General features: G+C 43.8%; 2 protein-coding genes across 9 annotated transcripts in view; one reads left to right on the top strand and one right to left on the bottom strand.

Moving 5' to 3' along the window:
• The window catches only part of NLRP13 (NLR family pyrin domain containing 13), a 112,831-nt gene that overhangs the window by 72,607 nt on the left and 13,977 nt on the right, over positions 1-26,247 (bottom strand). For all 8 annotated transcript variants that reach the window (XR_015245074.1, XR_015245073.1, XR_015245072.1 and 5 more), the window contains one exon: positions 24,159-24,403. The gene's annotated coding sequence lies outside the window, so the exon portion shown is untranslated. The remainder of the gene's footprint in view (positions 1-24,158; positions 24,404-26,247) is intronic.
• Positions 9,035-26,247, top strand: part of NLRP5 (NLR family pyrin domain containing 5) — a 35,448-nt gene continuing 18,235 nt past the window's right edge. Inside the window, 5 exon segments of the mRNA XM_086690819.1 lie at positions 9,035-9,353; positions 12,469-12,547; positions 19,180-19,184; positions 21,862-23,467; positions 24,266-24,424. Of these exon segments, the coding sequence (XP_086546945.1) occupies positions 9,065-9,353; positions 12,469-12,547; positions 19,180-19,184; positions 21,862-23,467; positions 24,266-24,424 (2,138 nt within the window). The 5' untranslated portion in view covers positions 9,035-9,064.

Consider the following 26,247-nt stretch of genomic DNA (forward strand, 5'->3'; position numbering starts at 1 on the left):
TTTCCAAGGGTCAGAACAATGGGAGTGGTTTGGCTGGGTAGTTCTAGCTCATGGTCTTCACTGACAGGGTATGATGGAGACCTAGAAGAGTGATTTCTATGCTCACCCATGTGGCTGTTGGCAGGAGGCCTCGATTACTCTCTGTACGGCTGCTCACGACGATGCAGCTGGCTTCCTCCAGAACAAGTGAGAGACAGAGAGAGGACACCCAAAAAAAGACCTCAGTCTTTGATCTCTTCAGTTGAAAGTGGCATCCATCATTCCTGCCCTATTCTGCTGGTGACACAGACCAACCATAGCCCAAGAAGGGAGGAGACTCCACCAGAGTGAAAATAACAGGGCAGAATCACTGGGCCATCTGAGGCTGCTGACCACACTTAGTAAGTGGTTGGACGGAGGACCTCAGCCACCATCCCTGACTCCCCAGAGCAGTAGTCTGGTCTTGGTTTGCAGCATGGTCTCCACAGTGGTCTCCAGGGTGGTGCACTTCTGTCTTCAAGGTTCTGTGTACGTTTCTAGGAACACACACACACACACACCAAATGTGAGACAACAAAGCCTGATTCTTGTCCTTCACAGGGAAATGAAGCAGAACTACGCAGCAGAGACAATGACAAGGCTGGAGGGCCCAGCTGTGAAGAATGAAGTCCTGAGGATCATACAGGACTGGAGCATTGAGTACTGGGAGGAGGCAAGATGGATGGAGTGATCTGGTGACCCCACCCTGGGTATTTTTTTCCTAGAGAAAACCTGGGGAATTTTGGCCTATTCTGTGGGCCATTCTGAGTCTGGAATGGCCCAATTGTTTCTGGAAAATGGTGTGGGGCATGACCTCTAAACAGCTCCCTTGGAGATGCTGACGTTCATGTGTTAGACATGGATTAGTCACTGAGTTGGGGAAACCAGCCCTCTTCCACCCCTGGCTTCTGGAAGTCCTTGAATTTGTCATGTTAATATTGTCTCTGGGAAGTATCTGAATTGCCTATGAGGATATCAGAAGAATTTAATTAAAAATGTATACATAAATGCAATGTGAAAGCTTTTCAAGTGTTATTTATTTACCAGTAGACTAGTAGATCAATGGAAGAAACCTCAGGGGCACTGGGGTGGCTAAGTTGGCTGAGCATCCAACTCTTGGTTTCAGCTCAGGTCATGATCTCACAGTTGTGAGTTCAAGCCCCGTGCTGGGTGTGGAGCCTGCTTGGGATTCTTTCTCTCTCTCTCGTTCTCTCAAAAATTAATAAACTTTTTAAAAACTGAACTTCTAAAAATGATTTTAGTGTATTAATACAATAAAACAAATTAAGGCAAATGTTTCTTGGACACATAGCAGGCTGAACTAGATCCTTGCTCTAGAGAGTGGTTCCCTACATGCTCTGTCTCCTCGTGGTCCACAGAACTTTGAGAAACTCTAGTAATATGCAGATGACCTCCCCTCCAACCTCACAGGAAGGGACTATACATCACAGGGCAGTCTGAACTTTCCAGGTCTAAATCATGTCGTACATGAATGAAGGAGTTAGGACAGCATTTGGAACTCAAAGATATAGAGGCAGCCATACGATATTTTTCTTTTGAAAAACTCATGTTTTGTGGCGCCTGGGTGGCTCAGTCGGTTGAGCGTCCGACTTTGGCTCGGGTCATGATCTCACGGTGAGTTCGAGCCCCGCGTCAGGCTCTGTGCTGACAGCTCGGAGCCTGGAGCCCGTTTCGGATTCTGTGTCTCCCTCACTCTCTGACCCTCCCCCGTTCATGCTCTGTCTCTCTCTGTCTCAAAAAAATAAATAAACTTTAAAAAATTAAAAAAAAAAAAAAGAAAAACTCATGTTTTTCTATACAAAGTAATGTTCAGGTATTATCTGCATTGGTTCTCTGGTCTCCAGAAGGGTTTCATTACAAAAGTCAGAGCAGTTGGAATCCTCAACCCCACCTCCACCCCATCCTTAAAGCATAGAGAAAAATAAAGGTAATCCAATCTTCCATTTAAAATTTGCTTTTTTTTTTGGTTTTTAAAATTTATTTATTTAAATTCAAGTTGGTTAACATATAGTATAATATTGGCTTCAGGAGTAGAACACACTGATTCATCACATACTTATAACACCCAGTGTTCACCCCAACAAGTACCCTCCTTAGTGCCCATCACCCATTTAGCCCATCACCCCCATCCACCTCCCCTACAGCAACCCTCAGGTTGTTCTCTGTATTTAAGAGTCTCTTATGGTTTGCCTCCCTCTCTGTTTTTATCTTATTTTTCTTTCCCTTATGTTGATCTGTTGTGTTTCTTAAATTCCATAGATGAGTGAAATCATATGATACTTGTCTTTCTCTAATTTTGCTTAGCATAATACCTTCCAGTTCCAACCACCTTGTTGCAAATGGCAAGATTTCATTCTTTTTCATCGACGAGTAATATTCCATTGTATATATGTACCACATCTTCTTTATTCATTCATCATCGATGGACATTTGGGCTCTTTCCATAGTTTGGCTGTTGTTGATAGCACTGCTATAGACACTGGGGTCCATGTGCCCCTTTGAATTAGTGTTTTTGTAACCTTTGGATAAATACTTAGTAGTGCAATTGCTGGGTCATAGAGTAGTTCTATTTGTAATTTTTTGAGGAACCTCCATACTGTTTTCCAGAGTGGCTGCCCCAGTTTGTATTCCCACCAGCAGTAAAAAAGGGTTCTCCTTTCTCCATATCATTGCCAACATCTGTTGTTTCCTGAGTTGTTAATGTTAGCCATTCTGACAGGTATGAGGTAACATCTCATTGTGGTTTTGATTTGTATTTCCCTGATGATGAGTGATGTTGAGCATCTTTGCACATGTCTGTTAACCATCTGGACGTCTTCTTTGGAAAAATGTCTGTTCATGTATTTTGCCCATTTCTTCACTGGATTATTTGCTTTTGGGGTGTTGAGTTTGGTAAGTTCTTTATAGATTTTGGATACTAACCCTTTATCCAATATGTCATTTGCAAATTTCATTTGCTTTGATTTGTTCTCCAGAGCCCAGAATTTAACAGCTGGAGCTGATCATAATGTACCACCACTAGGATCCACAGTGAATGAGGTGGGGCTGCCCTGAACTGCCTTGCCTGGGGGCAACAGAAAGCCAGAGAATCCACCCACTGACAGGTTCCCCACAAGGGCCCAGGAGACACCCCTTTGCTAAAGCTGTAGGAGAATGTGCCTTGAAAATAGCCGGGCTTGAAAGTGTGACAATGTCCCCAGTCTTTGTGGCACAGGGTCTTACCTGGGAATCTTTAATAAAAGCACTGTTGCCTGGCTGCCAGCCCCAGACATCCAGACTTAATTGGAGTAGGGTGTGGCTTGGGCATCAGGGGTTTTAGAATTCTCCCAGATGATTCTAACCTGGGGTGAAGTTTGGGAACTACTGGAATAGGAGGTATCTGTTAGCATTGCTGGCAATCACTTTTCAGTGAATCAGTGTGTCAAAGCAATACATTGTGTAGCTTGAACTTACATAGTGTTGTCAGTTATATTTCAGTAAAGCGAGGAGGGCAGCGGGAAGGATGGGAAAATTCCAGGAGACAACCATTAATGTGGAGACTCAAGGCACAAAATGGCTAGTACTTCTATTGCCCAAGACGGACACTTCAGAAGGGGAGAGTTTCGGAGGCTGTTCTTTTGATAACAAACAGGAATGCTTACGATGAGTTCACAGGGAATCCAGGTAAGAGTTTTATGGAGAGGGGCGCCTAGGTGGCTCAGTTAGTTGAGTGTCTGACTCCGGCTCAGGTCATGATCTCGTAGTTTGTGAATTCAAGCCCCACGTTGGGCTCTACACTGACATCATGGAGTCTGGGATTCTCTCTCTCTCTCTCCCCATCCCTCCCTTAGTCTCTCTCTCTCTCTCAAAATAAATAAATAAACATTTAAAAAAGAGTTTATGGAGAAAGCCAACTGAACAGACAACAGCAGTGGCATTAGACACTGGTCAGTAAATGCAGGTTGTGTAAAATAAGAACATTGCCCTGGGACAACCAGGTGAGGGCTGAGCACAGGTGTGCTAAGGATGAGGCAGCATCTTCAATAGTGCAAGGACAGGTGCAGAAGACAGCTGCTCCACATCTACCCTGGAGCTGGCCATTCAGAGCCCAGGACAACCAATGGAAAGCAACAACGTCACTGACCCAGGATTCCCCAAAGACCCTCACCGTGTGGTTGCCCATTGGCCGGGGAGCGGGCTCTGATTTTGGAGGCGAGTTGGTGAGTATTTTCTCTTGTTCCTAGCTTTTATCTCCTTTCTTTCTCTAGCACTGGTTAGGACTTATTCCTTGAGCTTGGCTCTGTGTGCCCACGCTCTCCATTTAGACTAGCCAGAGCCCAAGAACCAAAGATATGCCTTGAAAGAATGAGGGGTCCCATTTCCCCATTTGATAAAATAATATTTTTCACGTTTGTTTGGGTTCCTTCAGTACGTTCCTTTAATCCTTCCCAGTCTCTAGGTCTAAAATAGAGGACAGAGTGGGGGGGTGCTGTGACTCTAAGTTCAAGATCAGCTGATGTCTGGACCAGGTCTTGTGGGAGCTCAGGGTTGTCACTGTGTTAATTATATGTTAATTATAATTAAGGTGCTAATTATATGTTAACCACACAGGGAAGGGTTACAGTTATTGAAGCACTATACAGTCCTGAGGGTGTTGTCACATGGGGAAACTGAGTCACAGAGGAATAAATGGCTTTGCCTGGAGTAGCAAGGGCTGAATCAACATTCAAAACTGCATGTGATAGATCTCAAGCCCTGTGATCTTGACCACTTCTATGGGATCATTCAAGATCCGGTGCAGAAAGCCATTGCAAGACATAGATAGAATAAAGGATAAAGACAAAGGGGAAGCTTTGGCTAGTCATTTATTTCCAGAAAATAATGTTAACCACCAGTCTTACTCTACATCTTTCCAACCTACAACCCTGCCCTTTGTGGGAATAATGTCCTTACCTTCTCCCCAATCCCTCTTCAGCTTTCCAGGGGAAGGGGTCCATCTGCCTTCCCCAGGCCAGTCCCTCCACCTGTGCTTTCCTCCTACTCTGTTGGGTTTGATTATCAGCTCCCTCCTGAGATGTGTTGGAAGAGGTGGAGCATTATAATAAGATGTGCGTTAAAATGCTTTTTCCTAAAACACTCTGTAAAGTGAAGACAGTAACACTCTTTGTGTATCCACATTACTGATGGAAAGTATTGAGTTGCTGTAAATTGCCTAAGAAGGGATTTAGAAAAGAGTAAGTACTCATTTAATTGTTTTGTTTCCTGCTTCTACTTTTACTTACTCTTCCCTCTGAGCATATAAACTTTGTCAAGCATTCCATCCTAAAAATAACCTTCCTGAGACCACTGAGACTTTTGTGACTTTTTACAGCCACAGTTCTCCTCTACTTGTTCCTTTGAGTGCTTTGCACGATAAGGCAAACATTCAATTCAAATCATGTCTACACCCATGTGCAGGTGTGGCCATCTGAAATTTATTCTCCTTTAAATGAGCTTCCCATATTCATTTAGTCACCACTTAACTGAATAGTTGGGAGATTGGGGCAGGGGGAGAGGGGTGTTTTGTTTTCCATCTCCACGTATCCAGGTTGTTTTATGTTGGAGGGGGAAAATAGGAAATTTTAGTTTTAATTTTTTTTTAGGTTTATTTATTTTTGAAAGAGAAAGAGCAAGTTGGGGAGGGGCAGAGAGAGAGGGAGAAAGAGAGAATCCCAAGCAGGCTCTGCATTGTTGGCGCAGAGCCCACAAACTGTGAGATCATGAATGGAGCCAAAACCAAGAGTCAGACGCTTAACCAACTGAGTCACCCAGGCACCCCAATGTTGAAGCTTTTTTTTTTTTAAGAGCATAAGTCAGTGGACTTTCTGCAAAGGGCTGACTGTTTTCAGTTTTGTGGGCCATTAGCACTCTGTCCCAACCACTCTACTTGCTCCTCCAGGCAGCTGGTCAGTCCATGATAATGGTCTGACTACCATCTCTGAACTGTTTTAAGATGTAATTCTCATAAACCAGACATTTGTGATCCCCTGTGTCCTATATGCTAGGGGGAAAACTTGTGCCCATATAGACCGCTTCATCTCTGAAAGCAGTGTTTGAAATACTCTAGCTTAGGAAAACTACCATTTTGTCACAGTGGCATCTGTGTCCCCCTCTTTCACCAGCCCAGAGCCCTTCCTTCCACGTTTCCTTCCATGTACAGTAAAACCTTGGTTTGTGAGCTTAATTCATTCCAGAAATATGCCTGTAATCCAAAGCACTTGTATATCAAGGTGAATTTCAAGAAGCATTGGCTCAGTTGTGACCATGTGACCTTCAGCATCACATACTACTCATACTGCAAGACATTGCTTGTTAAGTTAAAATTTATTAGAAATGGTTGCTCTGGGGCGACTGGGTGGCTCAGTCGGTTAAGTGTCTGACTTCGGCTCAGGTCATGATCTCACGGCCCGTGGGTTCGAGCCCTGTGTCAGGCTCTGTGCTGACAGCTCAGAGCCTGGAGCCTGTTTCAGATTCTGTGTCTCCCTCTTTCTCTGACCCTCCTCTGTTCATGCTGTCTCAAAAATAAATAAATGTTAAAAAAAAATTAAAAAAAAAAAGAAATGCTTGCTCATCTTGTGGAACACTCACAGAACAAGTTCCTCACAATCCAAGGTTTTAACTGTATTTTATAATCTTCAGTTTCTTTATCCTCCAGCTCTCTCATTGTAAATTGAAGTAATCTTAGTCACCACCCCCTCCTTAAAACTGCACGTAGAGAATGGCAGGGGAGCAGCAGAGAGAAACTACCAGAATCCAGTGTGTAAGTTAAGGGCACAGAGAGTAGATGCCCCGTCTGCCTAGGCAGCAACAACAAAACTCCGAGTTTGACCAGACATGTACCTTACAATCTGGTTACACCTGGGTGACATGCTTCCAGTACCAGGAAGGAGCTCGAGAGGACCTCACTGGGTATCTACAAATCAGACCTAGAAGCACAGCAAGTATAGGAATATCCAGCACAGCTAACCTCCACTCTACTATGGCTCATGGGGAAAAAATCAAGTTGCCGTCTACTTGAGCCCTTAAAGTTTTTTATTACATGGTATCCCTTTGATTGCTTTATTTTCCACCACAAACCAATGGCTGGGCAAGACCAGAACAGCCCCAAAATGCCCAACTGGTATTGGTTGTCCCTGTTTATAGAGGCCATATAATAATGGAAGAGGAGATTTCCTAGATTTAAGAATTCTTCCTGGAGCATTCCTAACAAGTACAAAATGTTTGTCACCACCAACCAGCCTAGACGATTCTGAGAAGAAATGCATGGTACAGGTCATGGACGTCCATGTACAGAACAAGCTGATGGAGGGGGTCAGGGGTGTAGAATCTGTTCTGATGGCCAAGGAGGTTGAGCATCTTGTCATGTGCTTATTTGCCAATTGTAGATCTTCTTTGGAGAAATGTCTATTCAGATCATTTGCCCATTTTTAATCAGGTTGTTTATCTTTTTATTGTTATATTTTCTAGATAGAATATCCTTGTCAAATAAGATTTTCAAATGTTTACCCATTTATTTTTATACCACAACTCTTTACTATGTTTATGTAACTTCATATTATGTTAACAGACACAGAAGGAATCAACTGCTTTAAAAACTGTGTGACTGGGGCACCTGCCTGGCTCAGTTGGTAGAGCGTGCAACTCTTGATCTCAGGGCCATGAGTTCAAGCCCCACATTGGATGTAGAGCCTACTTTTAAAAAATAATAATAGGGGAGCCTGGGTGGCTCAGTTGAGGGTCTGATTTCGTCATGATTTCAAACCATGAGATCGTGGTGGGTTCAAGCCCCGTATTGGACTCTGTGCTGACAGCTCAGAGCCTGGAACCTGCTTCAGATTCTGTGTCTCCCTCTCTCTCTGCCCCTCCCCTGCTCATGCTGTCTCTGTCTCTCTCTCTGTCTGTCTCTCTCTGTCTCTCTGTCTCTCTCTCTCTCAAAAATAAACATAATAATAGTAATAAACAGTGTGACTAATTTTCAGTAAGTGGTGGTAACTTATTTGCCAGTTTTCATGAGTATAGCTACATTAGCCAAGAGCATCACTGATAAGTGTTTTGGGTTTTTTTATTGTTGATTTTAATTATTCCAGTATAGTTAATATAAGTGTAATACTAGTTTCCGGTGTATCATATAGTGATTCAACAATTTCATACAACACCTAGTGCTTATCACATAAGTGCCCTCCTTAATACCCATCACCTGTTTGCCCATCACCCCCACCCATCTCCTCTCTTGTAGCCATCAGTGTGTTCTCTTAATATCCTTAAGAGTCTGTTTCTTGGTTTGCCTCTTTCTCTTTTTTTCCTTTTCAATTGCCCATTTGTTTTTTGTTTCTTAAATTCCACATACAACTGAATTCATGTTATTTGTTTTTTCTCAGTCTGACATATTTCACTTAGCATAATACTCTCTAGCTCCATCCATGGTGTTGCGTATCTCAAGATTTCATCCTTTGTCGTGGCTGAATAATATCCAAGTGTGTGTGTGTGTGTGTGTGTGTGTGTGTGTGTGTGTGTGTGTGTACATATACACACACCTTCTTTACTCTTTCATCTATTGATGGACAGTTGAGTTGCTTCCATAATTTGGTTATTGTTGGTAATGCTGCAATAAAACATACGGTGCACATATCCTTTCAAATTAGTGTTTATGTATTCTTTTAAGTGTTTTGAATCTGACCCTATACTGGGTGGTGTTTTGGGAACTAGGGATAAGGGCAGCAAAACATCCCAGAGCTTATATTCTTGTAATGAGATAAACAGATATGAAGTCAAGTAATTTTAAGTCTATAAAGAATTGTTACCCATGAATGGGGCTTTTCTGTGTGTTTCACAAAAGGAAGAGAGAATGTTGTTTCTAGTGAGTTAACTGAGGTTGGTTGTATGAACTTGAGAATTTGATGCAAGATCCTCTTTTGAATCTTACTACTCTTCCACAGGTGTCATTTGCTCCATATTACCAAAGAATCCACTTTTCCATCAAAACCTGAGCTCTCAGCCTTGCACTAAGATGCAGGAAGCCAAACTACCCTCCTTTTCCAACTATGGACTGCAGTGGTGTTTCAAGCAGCTAGGAAAGGAAGAATTTCAGACATTTAAGGAATTGCTCATGGAAAATGCTTCAGAACTGGCAATGTGCTCTTTTCCGTGGGTTGAAGTAAACAGTGCCAATGTGGAACATCTAGCTTCCCTGTTGCATGAGCATTATAGAGAATCTCTTGCCTGGAAAATATCTATTCACATCTTTGAAAAGATGAACCTGTCCATACTCTCTGAGAAGGCAAGGAAAGAGATGAAAAGTGAGTAAGACGTGGGGCAAATCCGGGGGTAGGAGAGAAAGAAGATGACATCAAGCCCCCATGGGAATGGGGAAGGTATCCTTGATGTCTAATTGGGTCCATCTCCACAGCGTGAGTCTGAACTATGAGAAGTCACTCGATGGTCATCCTACCTGGCTGGAAATTAGAGTAGTCTCTCCCCTGTGAAACAGTGGAAGAGAAGAATTGAGTAGATAGACCCTCTACCTGGACAGAATTTGGTTGAAGTTAGTAGATAGGATTTAGAGTCCTAAGTGCTAAGCTTGAGCTCTGGACCTTCTACTTGTTCTGTGTGACTTTGAGCAAATCCGCTTTTACTCTGACCCTTGGATTCCACATCTTGGAACACTAATGCTTACATGTGCTGTTGCAAAGTTTCAACAACACAACGTATAGAAAGGGATCAACAAAGCTTCATTCACTTATTGAGAACACTAAGGTGGAGGTACAGTGGGTTTATCCCATATTTCTTGCCCCAAGCTGAAGGACTAAGGCTCAAGGAACTCTAAGGATTGATCTTGTCAGACTCTTGGTGTCCATATTATAGCAATGTATTCAGATCATATTGTGTGACTATCTTAGGGTATTTAGGAGAAAGGTAGAAAAAAATAATAGCCCTCCTTTATCAAGAGGAATTCTCTTATTCAACTGTGGACAGAAAACTTAGAAAAGAGTCCCAAGGGTGAGCAGTCAGATTGGCCCTAAATGCCTAGATGTAACTCTGCATCTATCTGAAGTTCAAAGGACTTTAAGAGAAGCTATCCTTTCAGAGCTTCAAAAAAGCCCTATGTGGAAAACAAAAAAAAAAGCCCTAATTGATTCACAGGAAATTAGGGCTCTAAAATTAAAATGATGGGTGATGTTTACTGAGTCAGTACTCTAGATGAGGCACTATGTTGAAACTGCCCTGTCATTGAGTCTCAAACCCACTCCATGAAATAGGTTCCCCATTGAAGAAGCTAAAATAGAGGTTCTATGACTAATGGATGAAGAAGATGTGGTTTATATATACCATGGAATATTTCTTGGCAATGAGAAAGAATGAAATCCTGGCCATTTGTAGCAACGTGGATGGAACTGGAGGGTATTATGCTAAGTGAAATAAGTCAGTAAGAGAATGCATGCAAACATACCATATGTTTGCACTCATAGGTGGATCCTGAGAAACTTAACAGAAGACCATGGCGGAGATAAAGGGGGAAAAAGTTACAGAGAGGGAGGGAGGCAAACCATTAGATTCTCTTAAATACTGAGAACAAACTGAGGGTTGATGGGGGGTGGAGGAGAGGGGAAACTTGTTGATGGACACTGAGGAGGGCACCTGTTGAGCACTGGGTGTTGTATGGAAACCAATTTGACAATAAATTTCATATTAAATAAATATAATTTATTGTCAAATTGGTTTCCATACAACACTAAGTGCTCATCCCAACAGGTGCCCTCCTCAATACCCATCACCCACCCTCTCCTCCCTCCTACTCCCCAACCACCCTCAGTTTGTTCTCAGTTTTTAAGAGTCTCTTATGTTTTGGCTCCCTCCCTCTCTATATAAAAAATAAAATAAAATAGAGTTTCTACCAAGTTCTACAACATGACCCAGTTCATGAGCTTACAGGTGACAAAGACAGGACTCATTATTTAACATATCTTTAAATCTCTGGCATGTGACCCATGAGAATTCATAGTTTCCAGTGCAGCAAGGAAGAGGAATAAATGGGTGATTTTTTTAATGGTGCAGAAAAAGAAGAGGTTCCTATTCCAGATCAGAGGAAAGTGAAGGACAGAATCACTTCCTAGAAGAAGTGAAGTTCAGGCTGAAACAAATATGAAGAAAAGAAGCTAGCCAAGCCAACTGGGCATAATTAGAGAAGCACATAGCACATGATGAGCAGAAGACAGGAGCATCATGAAGCCTTTAACAAAGAGCTTGGCTAGAGCATGAAGAACTTGAGGGAACAAGACAAGAGATAAATATGGGGAAGTGGACTACAAGTTGGACAACACAGCATCTTGAAAATAATTTTAGGGGCGCCTGGGTGGCGCAGTCGGTTAAGTGTCCGACTTCAGCCAGGTCACGATCTCGCGGTCCGTGAGTTCGAGCCCCGCGTCGGGCTCTGGGCTGATGGCTCAGAGCCTGGAGCCTGTTTCCGATTCTGTCTCCCTCTCTCTCTGCCCCTCCCCCGTTCATGCTCTGTCTCTCTCTGTCCCAAAAATAAATAAACGTTGAAAAAAAAAAAATTAAAAAAAAAAAAAAAAAAAAAAAAAAAGAAAATAATTTTAATAGCAAAGAATAAGCCATTTGTTTGAAAGGGGATGGAGTAAAAATAATCCAATTGACATTTCATCATTGTTGCTGAAGTGTTTTGTGGTCCAGACAGAATAAATGAATAGGTGTGGGGAGACCAGTTAAGAGGCCATTCTGGCATCCCTTGGGAGAAATAAAGGTGTCTTGGGCCAGGGTGGCAGTGGCCATTAGAGAAAGTAGAAATTCAATTGAAGATGTTTCAAAAGCAGACACAACAGTTTTGTAGGACTAAATGCAGAGAGAGAATATGCTAACATGGATGACACCCGTGTTTCTGGCATGAGACTGGATGCATGGGGTTCCATTACCTCATCCCAAGAAACATTGGAAGAGTTGTTTTGCAGCAAGTAGACAGGAGAAGGAGTAAACAATGTTAGAAATGATGAGCTGGACATCTCTATTTGGATAATTCACAGGTCCCTAGTGAGTAGTTAACTAACTAGTTTGAAGTTCAAGAGAGGTGTTCAGGATGACTCTTGAAGATAAATTCTTGATAGCCACCATAAACTGCCTTGTTATGTTAATTACCCAAGGCCTTACAGCAAAACCGGGACTGGAATTTACAAATTCAAAATCAGAGCTGTCTTTGCAACAAGTCTCTGTTGCTTTGCTGTGCTGGTGGCACTTGAGGATCTGACTCCATTGTCTCTGATACCAGTTAGTCATGGAATAAACTGAGATCTGAGACTTGTCTTGGTTCCCCTCAGTATTTAGTAATGGGAAATCTCATCCCTAGTCTTGGAAATTGCTGACTTTGTTAGAGACTATTATTTCATCTACTCTCCGTTGCAGGGTATTCACTGGCTGAAATGCCAGAAAATTCTACAATGAAGAATGACCAAGAACTGAGCATGAAAGAAGTACCAGGTCAGTATGGGCATGGTGGGAAAATGGATACGTCTCAAGCCACATGGTGATGAGTTAGTGGCACATCTGGGACTTGAACCATTACTCCTGATAGTCCAGTGTTCTTTCCGTTCTGTCAGGTGGTTGTATGGGTTCTGAGGATCTGGTAATCATGGTCTTTCTTTTTTTTTTTTTTTTAATTTTCCAAAATATTTATTTTTTTAGTTTTTTAATCTATTTTTTAAGTTTTATTCTTTTAAATTTACATCCAAATTAGTTAGCATAGAGAGAAACAATGATTTCAGGAGTAGATTCCTTAATGCCCCTTGCCCATTTAGCCCATCCCCCCTCCCACAACCCCTCCAGCAACTCTTAGTTTGTTCTCCATATTTATGAGTCTCTTCTGTTTTGTCCCCCTCCCTGTTTTTATATTATTTTTGTTTCCCTTCCCTTATCTTCATCTGTTTTGTCTCTTAACGTCCTCATATGAGGAAGTCATATGATTTTTGTCTTTCTCTGACTGACTAATTTCACTTAGCATGACACCCTCCAGTTCCATCCACATAGTTGCAAATGGCAAGATTTCACTCTTTTTGATTGCCGAGTAATACTCCATTGTGTGTTTTGTGTGTGTGTGTGTGTGTGTGTGTGTGTGTGTGTGTGTGTATACACACACACCACATCTTCTTTATCCATTCATCCATCGATGGACATTTGGGCTCTTTCCATACTTTGGCTATTGTTGATAGTGCTGCTATAAACATGGGGGTGCATGTGTCCCTTTGAAACAGCACACCTGGATCCTGTAGATAAATGCCTAGTAGGGAAATTGCTGGGTCATAGGGTAGTTCTATTTTCAGTTTTTTGAGGAACCTCCATACTGTTTTCCAGAGTGGCTGCACCAGCTTGCATTCCCATCATGTTCTTTCTTATTCTGAGTCCAAAGAGCTCTGTGAACTTAAAGCTTTCTTACAACTATTTGAGTTTCCATCTTCAGTTTGGATAACTCCATGACCCCACCAGGACAAGCTTCACCTAATAATCTGTTTTGGAGGCTTTGGTGAGGAGAACCAGATAACATGAAACCATGTTCAATACAAGTCCCCAAATATTTGAGTACTGGTGATATGCCAGGCACCACTCTGTGACTTGTGATACATCCATGGACAAAGTACATGCAAATCCCCAGCATTCATGAAGTTTACACTTCAGTGGAGGAAAAAGGAGACCAACAAAAGGAATCAAAGCAGTGATGCCAAAACATACAGGGAAAGATGTAGGCTTTTATAGACAGCATGCTTTCCCCCACTGTTACCCACACTACCACTTATATATTGCTAATCTTCTAGCAGTCAGCATTGACCATGAAGTCTAACACCTCAAAAGAATCAGGACCAACCTCCTGTTGAAGCAGCTTTGTTCAGACTGTGGGCAGGAAAATCCCTTTCAAAACTAAAGTCTGAAGAACTGATGAGTCACAGAGTTTCAGAATCCCAGAGGGCATAAATTATCCCAATTTTAATGTAAATCTAGGTTTAACAGGGGGAGTCCCACATATTCTCTTTCGAGGGATAAAATCGTATCTTACTGGGTTTAAAGATTACTAAGTAGTAATTTAGCGATATGAAATAGAGACACCGACTGACTAATGTTGGCAGTAGGATCAAAATGGACAAAAGCTGGGGTCTTCTAAGCCACATTGGGAAACCCCTCTAAATTACCATTGTGCACAAGAACTACCGCTTGTTGAGACCTTAAGGGTTAAGGATGGTGCCACGTGCTTCAATCTCCTAGATCTCCACAGGACTTCGTGTGGTAGTAACTGTAATTCCAATCATCTGGTAACAAAACTGAAGATCCAGAGGCTAAGCTGTATACTTAAACCCTACACATGTCGACACTCTAACCACTGCTCTATCTACATGCTGTAAGTTTGTTTGTTGTTCCGTTTTCACGTTGTGTCTTATGGGCTAACATGTGGCGTGTCTTAGAGAAAGTTCTATGCGTGCTTCAGAAGACCATGTAATCTGCTGTTATTGGTGTTCTTGGTGTTCTATATATCTGCCTCCTCTGTTTTTTTATTTCAGTAAATGGGACTGCTATCCACCTGCTTATTCATTCCAAAAGCCTACTCACTTTTTAAAATTTTTTTTTTCAACGTTTATTTATTTTTGGGACAGAGAGAGACAGAGCATGAACGGGGGAGGGGCAGAGAGAGAGGGAGACACAGAATCGGAAACAGGCTCCAGGCTCCGAGCCATCAGCCCAGAGCCTGACGTGGGGCTCGAACTCACGGACCGCGAGATCGTGACCTGGCTGAAGTCGGACGCTTAACCGACTGCGCCACCCAGGCGCCCCAAGCCTACTCACTTTTTAGTCTGACTGACTGCTTCTTTTCTTTCTCCACCTTCATCCAATGAATCAAAATCCTATGAGATGCACATCTAGAGTATAATCCATTTCTATGTTTTTCTACCCATACCCTGTATGTGAGAATCATTTCCTTCGAATTTCTTATCCTTTTCCACTCTGGTTGTATGCAATCCATTTTCCATACAATAATAACCAAGGTGATCTTTTAGAAATTTACATCTGAAAACTTGACTCGTCTGCTTTAAAATGCTCAAATAGTTTTGTTACATTTGTGATAATTTATTGCATTTTTTTTTTATAATTTGCAAGATTAACACCACCCTTTTGACTATTCCTTAAATACCATAAGTCATTCCCATATCACCTATGTCAAATATGTACTTAGCCACATTAGGAAACTTTTTTTTTTTTTTTCAATGTTTATTTATTTTGGGGACAGAGAGAGACAGAGCATGAACGGGGGAGGGGCAGAGAGAGAGGGAGACACAGAATCGGAAACAGGCTCCAGGCTCTGAGCCATCAGCCCAGAGCCCGACGCGGGGCTCGAACTCACGGAGCGCGAGATAGTGACCTGGCTGAAGTCGGACGCTTAACCGACTGCGCCACCCAGGCGCCCCAGGAAACTATTTTTAATAAGTAGATATAATGGTTATTCTCAGCAAGTAGTAGCTATTATACACCAGAGACTGTGCTAGTCCTCTACCAAAACACCGGATTTAATTTAGAGCAACTCCACAACGTAGGAGCTATTATCCTAGCTCTACAGATGAACCAACAGAAGCATGTTGGACCAGCAAGTTGACTAAGACCTCATAAGCAGGAAGGGACAGAATTCCCATTTAAATCCTATGTCTGACTCCAGACCCTTGGTTCTTATCCACCATTTTAATGACTTGCCAAAAGGTCTCCAAAGAATTAAAAGCAGAGTTGAGACCAGAACTTCACATCTCCTGATTCTGAATCAAGTGCTCATTTTACATACGCTTAGCATCTCTAGCTGAGCCAGTGGCTTCCATGTTCCAAACTGGTCCTGAGATGTAGGTCTGCGCCCTCTCTACTTCAGATGTTCACATAACAATGGGGGAATTCATACAATGAGATACCACCTCACGCCAGTCAGAGTGGCTAAGATGAACAAATCGGGAGACTCTAGATGCTGGAGAGGATGTGGAGAAATGGGAACCCTCTTGCACTGTTGGTGGGAATGCAAACTGGTGCAGCCGCTCTGGAAAACAGTGGGGAGGTTCCTCAAAAAAATTAAAAATAGATCCACCCTATGACCCGGCAATAGCAGTGCTAGGAATTTACCCAAGGGATACAGGAGTGCTGATGCAGAGGGGCACTTGTACCCCAACGTTTATAGCAGCTCTTTCAACAATAGCCAAACTATGGAAAGAGCCTAAATGTCCATCAACTGATGGATAAAGAAGATGTGGTTTACACATACAATGAAATACTACTTGGCAATGAGAAAGAATGAAATCTGGCCATTTGCAGCAATGTGGATGGAACTGGAGGATATGCTAAGTGAAATAAGCCAGGCAGAGAAATGCAGATACCATATGTTTTTCACTCATATGTGGATATTGAGAAACTTAACAGAAGACCATGGGGGAGGGGAAGGGGGGGAAAAAAGTTAGAGAGGGAAGGAGGCAAACCATAAGAGACTCTTAAAAACTGAGAATAAACTGAGGGTGAGTGGGAGGGAGGGGAAAGTGGGTGATGGGGATTGAGGAGGACACCTGTTGGGATGAGCACTGGGTGTTGTATGGAAACCAATTTGACAATTATATTTAAAAATAAAAGAATGGGGGAGTTTATTCTTCCTTCTCTCTTTTGCAGAAATTTCACAAGCTATAGAACAAGATGGTGCCACAGCAGCAGAGATGAAAGAACAAGGTAAAGAAATCTGATTCGCTGTGGGGTTTTTTTTTTGGTTTGCTTTTTTTTTTTTTTTTTTTTTTTTGGCCATCCTGGAATGGAGTTTGGGTGGCAGAGGAGTCCACTTTCCCATTGCTCATCTGCATTTGTCTCTGGTACATCAGTCTCCTCCCCCAAGAGCTCCTAGAATGAATCATCATCAAAGGCATCACATATGTCCGCTGTGATCATCTACAGTTACTTTGTATGAAGACACATTCCAAAGACCTGGGATTCTGGGGAAGTTGGGCATGAGGCGTAAGCTCGTTTGACAGGCGCTAAATATAGACAAGAGTAATCAAGCACTTTGTTCAGAAGTACTTGGCTAGTGGTGACCTCTTTTCCCAAGTCCTTCTGTCAACCTTTATTTTGTGAATACCTACCATTTGAAGAACTGATAGGAAAATAGTGGTAAAATATATATACATATGGCCATATAGAGTTATATGTTAACTAAACCAAACAAAATACAAAACGATGAGATCCCAGGTGCCATGTTTGTATGAAACATCAATTGACCAGTCAAGGAAGTGACAGCAGACTTCTCTGAGGAAAATTACTTGAGGCTTTTTTTTCTTTTCTCTTCTCTTCTCTTCTCTTCTCTTCTCTTCTCTTCTCAAGTTTATTTTAAGAGTGAGCGAGAGAAATCACGGGAGGGGCAGAGAGAGAAGGAATGAGAGAATCCCAAGCAGGCTCCTCACTTCCAGCAGAGCCCAATTTGGGGCTCGACCTCACAAAGCCTGACATCATGATCTGAGGCAAAATCAAGAGTCAGTTGCCCAACCAACTGAGCTACCAGGCACTCCACTTGAGACTTTTTGTTGAGCTATAATCAATGTACCAAAAAGCTCACCCTTTTAAAGTGTACGATTCAGTGTTTCTTTGCATGTTCACGATGTTGTGCAAATAATCACCATTATGTTATTCCAGAGCATTTTCCTCTTCCCAAAAGAAACCCCAAACCCATTACTATATCTCTTCTTCTCCAAGTCCTATGAAACCACTAATATACTTTCTGCCTCTACGAATTGGCCTATTCTGGACTTCTATGTATGTATACCATACGTATAAATGGTATCCTACAAGTGTGGTCTTTCATGACTGGCCTCTTTCATTTAGCATAATGTTTTCTATATTCATGTTGTAGCGCATACCAGCACTTAGCTCATTTCTACTGCTGACTAATATCCTGTTGTGTAGATAGACCACCTTTTCTTTATCTGTTCATCAGACAATGGACATTCGGGTTGTCTCTACCTCTTAGCTATTGTGAATAAAGCCACTATGAATATTCATGTACAAGGAAGTGTTGATGGACAGAAGTGATTTGACTTATGAGGTATTTGATAAAAGCTGATGTTTGGGATTTCTGGGGAAAAAGTGTCAGGTGTAGCTCCTGCCTTTCCACTAGACAGCCTGATGGATGGTGATGCCAGGAATCAGTGATTTATTTGACTTTCAAGCTGGAGTTTTATTCCACCTCTGTGACGTAACCTATGTTAGCCTTAATCTTTCACTAGACAAATGCTTGAAGACCCAGCAGTTGCCAGTGTTGTCCATTTTCAGTTGAGATGAGTGGTAATAAATGCCAATATTGACGACCTCTCTAGAATACTTGCCACAGGCCAGGTGCTATTCTCCATGTCTTATGATTATGTCATAGCATCCTACACCAGTCTCTTAAGGGAGGTAATAATATCCCCATTTTGCAGATGAACAAACCACCATAAGAGTGAGATGGGGCTAAAATTAGGTTTATGGAGAAAGCATTGAGGCAAACATCTGTTCCAAAGTAAGTCCACAAACAGAAGCTTTTGTCTAATTGCCACTTATAGGAAACTTATGAGGAGTTTCTTGTTGGAGGTAAAACATGAGTTTTTGACGCACTGACTTTGAGGTCCCTGTGACCCTTTGAGGTGGGGAGTTTGACACATGAGCCTAGGATCTCAGGGAAGAAGTCAGCACCATTGAAGGAGATTTGGAACTATTGGTCACAGATGCAATACTTGAGTCCATGGGAGAAGAGGTGGCCAAGGGCGACCCAAATTCAACGCAGACATACCTCCTTGGGGCTTCCTTCTCTCTTTGAAAACCTATAGCCCAGGAGCATAGTCTGTCCTTTGAGGATAATGCATCAGTCTGAGCTCAGCAAATAGAAGTTGTTCAGACCTCAAGGTCTGCTTCCTGCAGTTTTTTTTTTAATTTTTTTAATGTTTGTTTATTTTTGAAGGAGAGACAGCATGAGCAAAGGAAGGGCAGAGAGAGAGGGAGACACAGAATCCAAAGCAGGCACCAAGCTCTGCGCTTTCAGCATAGAGGCCGATACGGGGCTCGAACTCATGAGCCATGAGATCATGACCTGAGCCGAAGTCAGACACCTAACCAACTGAGCCATCCAGGCACCCCTGCTTCCTATAGTTTTAATATAGGTGTCTTAATACCTTTCCCTATACAGAATAAGGGAGCTTAAGATTTAGAACTTCTGGGTAGATATTTTATGTAAAGATAGTCATTGCCTTATACACTTGTACAGAGAGGATCTTGTCATCTTTTTAAAAAAAAATTTGTTTAATGTTTATTTATTTTTGAGACAGAGAGAGACAGAGCATGAACGGGGGAGGGTCAGAGAAAGAGGGAGACACAGAATCTGAAACAGGCTCTAGGCACTGAGCTGTCAGCACAGAGCCCGACGCGGGGCTCGAACTCACGGATCGCAAGATCATGACCTGAGCCAAAGTTGGATGCTTAACCGACTGAGCCACCCAGGCGCCCCGGATCTTGTCATCTTTTTAAAAAATATATAATAGTATTACCAGCAAATGTAAGGACCCCAGCTTAGAGGAGGTTTTTGTTTTTTGTTTTTTGTTTTTTTTTTTTCATGTTATTGAGTACCTGTCAGACGTCAGAGGCTGTTGAAGAGTCTGGAGGTATGCAGATAAAGTGCCTTCATGGAACTTCCATCACAAGCTAGGGACTAGGCAAAAACCAGATGCATAAAATAACTGCCATTTGTGACAAGTGCTGGGATAAAAATATAATCAGATAATGCGAAAGAACTATGGTTTGTAACGACAATAGTGGCCACTGATTGTTTTTGCCAGGCCCTGTGCCAATAAATTTTGAAGGCATATTCTCTCTTAAATATTTATTCCAACACTTCGACAGGAAACCATCAAAACCTTAGAGGAGAAAGCAGGAAAAGACCTCTCTGACCTCAGCCGTAGCAATCTCTTACTCGACACATCCCCAAAGGCAAGGGAATTAAAAGCAAAAGTGAATTACGGGGACCTTATGAAGATAAAAAGCTTCTGCACAGCAAAGGAAACAACCAACAAAACTAAAAGGCAACCAACGGAATGGGAAAAGATATTTGCAAATGACATATCGGACAAAGGGCTAGTATCCAAAATCTATAAAGAGCTCACCAAACTCCACACCCGAAAAGCAAATAACCCAGTGAAGAAATGGGCAGAAAACATGAATAGACACTTCTCTAAAGAAGACATCCGGATGGCCAACAGGCACATGAAAAGATGTTCAGCGTCGCTCCTTATCAGGGAAATACAAATCAAAACCACACTCAGGTATCACCTCACGCCAGTCAGAGTGGCCAAAATGAACAAATCAGGAGACTATAGATGCTGGAGAGGATGTGGAGAAACGGGAACCCTCTTGCACTGTTGGTGGGAATGCAAATTGGTGCAGCCGCTCTGGAAAGCAGTGTGGAGGTTCCTCAGAAAATTAAAAATAGACCTACCCTATGACCCAGCAATAGCACTGCTAGGAATTTATCCAAGAGACACAGGAGTACTGATGCATAGGGGCACTTGTACCCCAATGTTCATAGCAGCACTCTCAACAATAGCCAAATTATGGAAAGAGCCTAAATGTCCATCAAGTGATGAATGGATAAAGAAATTGTGGTTTATATACACAATGGAATACTACGTGGCCATGAGAAAAAGTGAAATATGGCCTTTTGTAGCAACGTGGATGGAACTGGAGAGTGTGATGCTAAGTGAAATAAGCCATACAGAGAAAGACAGATACCATATGGTTTCACTCTTATGTGGATCCTGAGAAACTTAACAGGAACCCTTGGGGGAGGGGAAGGAAAAAAAAAAAAAAAGAGGTTAGAGTGGGAGAGAGCCAAAGCATAAGAGACTGTTGAGAACTGAGAACAAACTAAGGGTTGATGGGGGGTGGGAGGGAGGAGAGGGTGGGTGATGGGTATTGAGGAGGGCACCTTTTGGGATGAGCACTGGGTGTTGTATGGAAACCAATTTGACAATAAATTTCATATATAAATAAAAAAAAAAAGAGGATGTTAATCTCCTCTCAGAGGTGGGGAAACTGAGGCTCAGAAATTGACACCATACAAGAGAGCCTGGAATTTCAAGCAGGATCTGTCTGACTTCAGGGCCATGTCTGCCTCTTTGTGGCAGAGCAGGTTTTCCCATTGCATGGAGGGGTTTCTCCATAGCAGCCCGGAGCTGCTGGAGATCCATGCCTGTCCTGCAAGCCCAGAAATCAGTGCCGATGCACACACATCCTCAGCTCCCCTAAGCTTCTCTGCCTTTCATAGACTGCATAGTAGTGTTTGGCATAGATTATTCGTTTAACAAATACTTGAGTGTCTACAGGGTGTCAGGCATCATTCTAATAAAGATACAACAGTAAATAACAAAGTCCCTGCACAGAGTCTACTGAGGGGAGACAGACAAGAAGCAAACAAAAATGTAATGTGTCAGGTATTAAGTGCTGAAAAAAAAAGACGGGCTAAAGGGACAAGTAGAGGTATTTTGTAGGACGTTCATACGCTTTAAGGAATTGACCTTTGCATGAAGGATGGAGGTTGTTATCAGCCCATTGCTAGGAAGAAACGAAAGAACCATGTACACATACGTGCTCTAACTTAGGATCCATTGATTCTACGTCCAGGGGTTTGGGGACTTGTGTTTTGCTTTTTCCTGAAATCCAGACTTTCTTCTAACTTTGTTTCCTGTTTTTTCTTCTCCCTTCCCCTGTCCAACTTGGGCTGTGGAGGTAATACAGGGGACTACAAGAGTCACGTGATGACAAAATTTGCTATGAAGTTGGACGCACACCATGGTGTTGACAACTTTGCCTTTGACTGTCCAGAAATGCAAATACTGTTTGATGCTTTTAATCCAGACCAGAGGGGCTTCCGGCCTCACACTGTGGTTTTGCACGGGAAATCAGGAATTGGGAAATCAGCTTTGGCCAGAAAGGTCCTGCTGTACTGGGCGCGAGGTGAACTCTACCAGGAAATGTTCTCCTATGTCTTCTTCCTCCATGCCAGAGAAATGCCGTGGATGAGGGAGGTCAGTTTTGCAGAGCTAATTTGCAGGGAGTGGCCACACTCACAGGTTCCGGTGACGGAGATCATGTCCCAACCAGAAAGGCTTTTGTTTGTTGTTGATGGTTTCAACGACCTGGACTTTGCCTTCAAAGATGCTGACTTGGGTCTCTGTGAAGACTGGGGAGACAAGCAACCCATGTCCGTTCTGATGCACAGTCTGCTGAAGAAAGTCCTGCTCCCTGAGGCCTCCCTGATGATCACCGTCAGAGACACGGGCATAGAAAAGCTCAAATCCATGGTCCTGTCACCCCGTTACCTGTTAGTCAGGGGCATCTCCGTGGAGAAAAGGGTTCAGTTGCTCCTTAAGCACATGAAGAATGAGCATCAGGAGACGAAAGTCTTGAACTCAGTGGTGGACAACCACCCGCTGTTTAACGAGTGCCAGGCCCCCATCTTGGGGTGGCTCACCAGCGAGGCTCTGAATCTGCATGCGGCATCGGGAAAGAGCCTTCCTCCTTCCTGCCAGACCCTCACGGGCTTGTACACCACCTTTCTGTTCCATCATCTCACTCCCCGAGACCCATCCCAGCGCTGTCTCAGCCGGGAAGAGAGAGCCACCTTGAAGAGCCTGTGCCGCATGGCGGTGCAGGGACTGTGGAACATGAAGTTTGTGTTTTACGGAGATGACCTGAGTGTTCACGGACTCAGGGAGTCCGAGCTCTCTGCTCTGTTTCACATGAATGTCCTCCTCCGAGACCATGGCCACGAAAGGTGCTACGCGTTCCTGCACCCCAGCATCCAGGAGTTCTGTGCTGCCCTGCACTACGTTCTAGAAGGACTGGAAATGGAGTGGGATCCCTACCCCGTGTTCGTGGAGAACATAAGGAGCTTGATGGAGCTCAGACAAATCAGCTCCAATGCTCACTTGCTCCAGATGAAGCGTTTCTTGTTTGGCCTCATGAGCAAAGAGGTGATGGGGACCCTGGAAGTCCTGCTTGGATGTCCAGTCCCCCCGGTGGTGAGGCAGGGGCTTCTGGGCTGGATCTCCCTGCTGGGTCAGCAGCCCAGCACCCCCTCCCCTCTGGACTTCCTGGACTCCTTCTACTGTCTTTTTGAGACTCAAGATGAAGACTTTGTTTGCTTGGCATTGAACAGCTTCCAAGAAGTGTGGCTTCCAATGAACCGGAGGATGGATGTCCTGGTGTCCTCCTTCTGCCTCCGGCATTGCCAGTATTTGCGGAAAATTCGGATGGATGTGCAGGAGAGCCTCTCAAAGGATGAGTTCACTGAGGCACAGCCCCTGAGTCCCCAAGGGTGAGTCCTTCACTTGTGCCGTTTTCTTCTTATTATTATTAATGTTTGTTATTTACTTTTGAGAAAGAGAGAGAGAGAGAGAGAGAGAGAGAGACACAGAGTGGAAGCAGGGGAGGAACAGAGAGAGAGGGAGACACAGAATCAGAAGCAGGCTCCAGGCCCTGAGCGGTCAGCACAGAGCCCGACGTGGGGCTCGAACTCACGGACCGCGAGATCGTGACCTGAGCCGAAGTCGGACGCTTAACCGACTGAGCCACCCAGGCGCCCCTGGATTTCCTGTTTTTAAAGCTGAGTAATATTCCCTAGTGTGCGTGCGTGCGGGTGTGTCACATTTTCCTAATCCGTTCATCCGTCAGCAGACATTTAGGCCGTTTCCGTATCTCGGCTGCTGTGAAGATAGCACAAATCCCTCTTCAGGGTGCTGCCTTCAATTCCTGTGTGTAAGTGGGCCTCCTGGAGCACTGAGTAGTTCTGCTTCTAACTTTCTGAGGAACATCCTTGTGAACCGCACCTTCTCCCGTTCCAGGGGGAGTTGGGATCTAAGGGTACATCTGACTATAGAGCTGGTGGCTCCAGGTCCCCTCCGCACACCCCGCTGGGGTGTCGGAATGTTCCGGAAGCAGGGTGGGTAGGAGAGCACTCACGCAAAGCACAAGGCGACAACGCTAAATGGGCCTCAGACCCTCAGAAGCCATCCGAGTCTTACCGTGATGGACGGGTCTCTTCTGACCCTGTTGTGACACCTGCTCGTGCTAAACTCCGTCCCGTGGAAGCAAATGTTTCTTTCCTTTTCCAACGTAGGAAGCCGGCGAGGCACCTTGCTGATGAGTGGTGGGGAGACCTCTGCTTCGTGCTCAGCACCCACCCAAGCCTGCAGCAGCTCGACCTGAGTGGCAGCATCCTGAGTGAAGGGGCCATGAAGACCCTCTGTGCCACGCTGAGGCAGCCAACCTGTAAAATACAGAATCTGATGTAAGGGTTCACGCCCCTTGGTGTGGCTGTGTCACAGCTCCCCTCTCCCACTTATGAGAAAAACCCAACCTAAGAATGTAATCAGAGAGGATAAGTCCTGCACAAGTTACAGGAAGCGGGTCACCAGAAGCACACAAGGGGGGAGTAACTAGAGACCCTGTCAGGCAGATTCACTCAGCCTGGGTATTGAAGGATGAACGGGAGTGGGTTACTAGGGGCGAAGGTGAGGGGAGCTCATTTCAGGCAAGTGGGTAGAGGAAGATCAGAGAGGCTTTCCATCAGTTCTTAATGCTTTTACGTTTGTTAATAAGGTAACAAATATTTGAACAGCTTGTAGGTTCCTGGGTCTGTGGTAGAGCCCAGGGTGCTCACCAAGCACCTGGAGCACGAGACAACAATGCTAGTTCTACTGTGGACAGAGTCTATTCCAGACTCTTCCCTCCAAGCAAAGCACAGGTGACCCCCAGACCGGAGCAAGTCAACTTCTCCACACAAACATTTTCCCCTTGTTGCCTCTATCTCCTCCCTAAGTAGTTTCCTTAAGCTGGGCTGTGCCAGGGAGGCAGGCGATGCCAGAGTACTGACAGTGCCCTGTTCACCTCTGTCCTATGGCAAACTCCTCTGCCAGCTCTATCTTAGCATTTCCCCTGGACACCCCTTCCTACTAAGCAGTCCCTGCTCTCTGCTCTTGCCCGTGATGTCCTAGAGTTCCTGTCGTCACCATATCTGTAATTCAGCAGGAATACATCGAAATGGTAACGAGATTCGGGCACTACAAGGGTCTTAGGTCTTAGGTAAATCCTTTGCCACCTCTCCTATTTCTCTAATTAACTACTTTCACATCTCCTGAACTTTCCATGCAACTATATGCATATATTGGCAAATGACTTTTTTTAAAAACCAAACAGTTATCACCTTAGACTCCTTTTTGCGACATAGGACTTCTCTGTTCAGCTTGAACTTGATCATATCTGTTTGCAGTTCTGTTGTTTTTTTTTTAAGATTTTATTTTTAAATTTTTTTTTTCAACGTTTATTTATTTTTGGGACAGAGAGAGACAGAGCATGAACGGGGGAGGGGCAGAGAGAGAGGGAGACACAGAATCAGAAACAGGCTCCAGGCTCTGAGCCATCAGCCCAGAGCCCGACGCGGGGCTCGAACTCACGGACCGCGAGATTGTGACCTGGCTGAAGTCGGACGCTTAACCGACTGCGCCACCCAGGCGCCCCAAGATTTTATTTTTAAGTGCCCTCTACACTCAGCGTGGGCCTTCAACGCACAACCCCAAGATCAAGAGTCACGTGTTCCCGGCTACTGAGTCAGCCAGGTGCCCCTGTAGCTCTGTTCTCAATGGACCGTCCTGAATTTCATTCTTCAGCATAGCTGTCTTGTTCAGCTCTTCACTGAGTGTCCCCCCACGAGATTAAGCTCCGTGAGAACGTGCAATATTAGCATCATTTAATACTGTGTCCAGTGCCTGCTGCGTCACAGATGTTCAAGTATTTGTTGCTTTAAAAAAATGTTTAACGCTTATTTATTATTGAGAGACACAGAGCATGAGCAGGGGAGGGGTAGACAGAGGGGGAGACACAGAATCTGAAGCAGGCTCCAGGCTCTGAGCTGTCAGCACAGAGACCGATGCAGGGCTCAAACTCACAAACCTCAAGATCATGACCTGAGCCAAAGTCGGTCACCTAACCAACTGAGCTACCCAGGCGCTCAAGTATTTGTTGCTTTAAAATTGAATAAATTAGGGGCACCTGGCTGGCTCAGTCAGTGGAGTGTGTGACTCTTAATCTCAGGGTTATGGATTTATGCCCCAC

This window comes from Puma concolor, chromosome E2 (genome assembly GCF_028749965.1).
Source record: "Puma concolor isolate L17-30 chromosome E2, mPumCon1.1.hap2, whole genome shotgun sequence".
Taxonomy (NCBI): domain Eukaryota; kingdom Metazoa; phylum Chordata; class Mammalia; order Carnivora; family Felidae; genus Puma; species Puma concolor.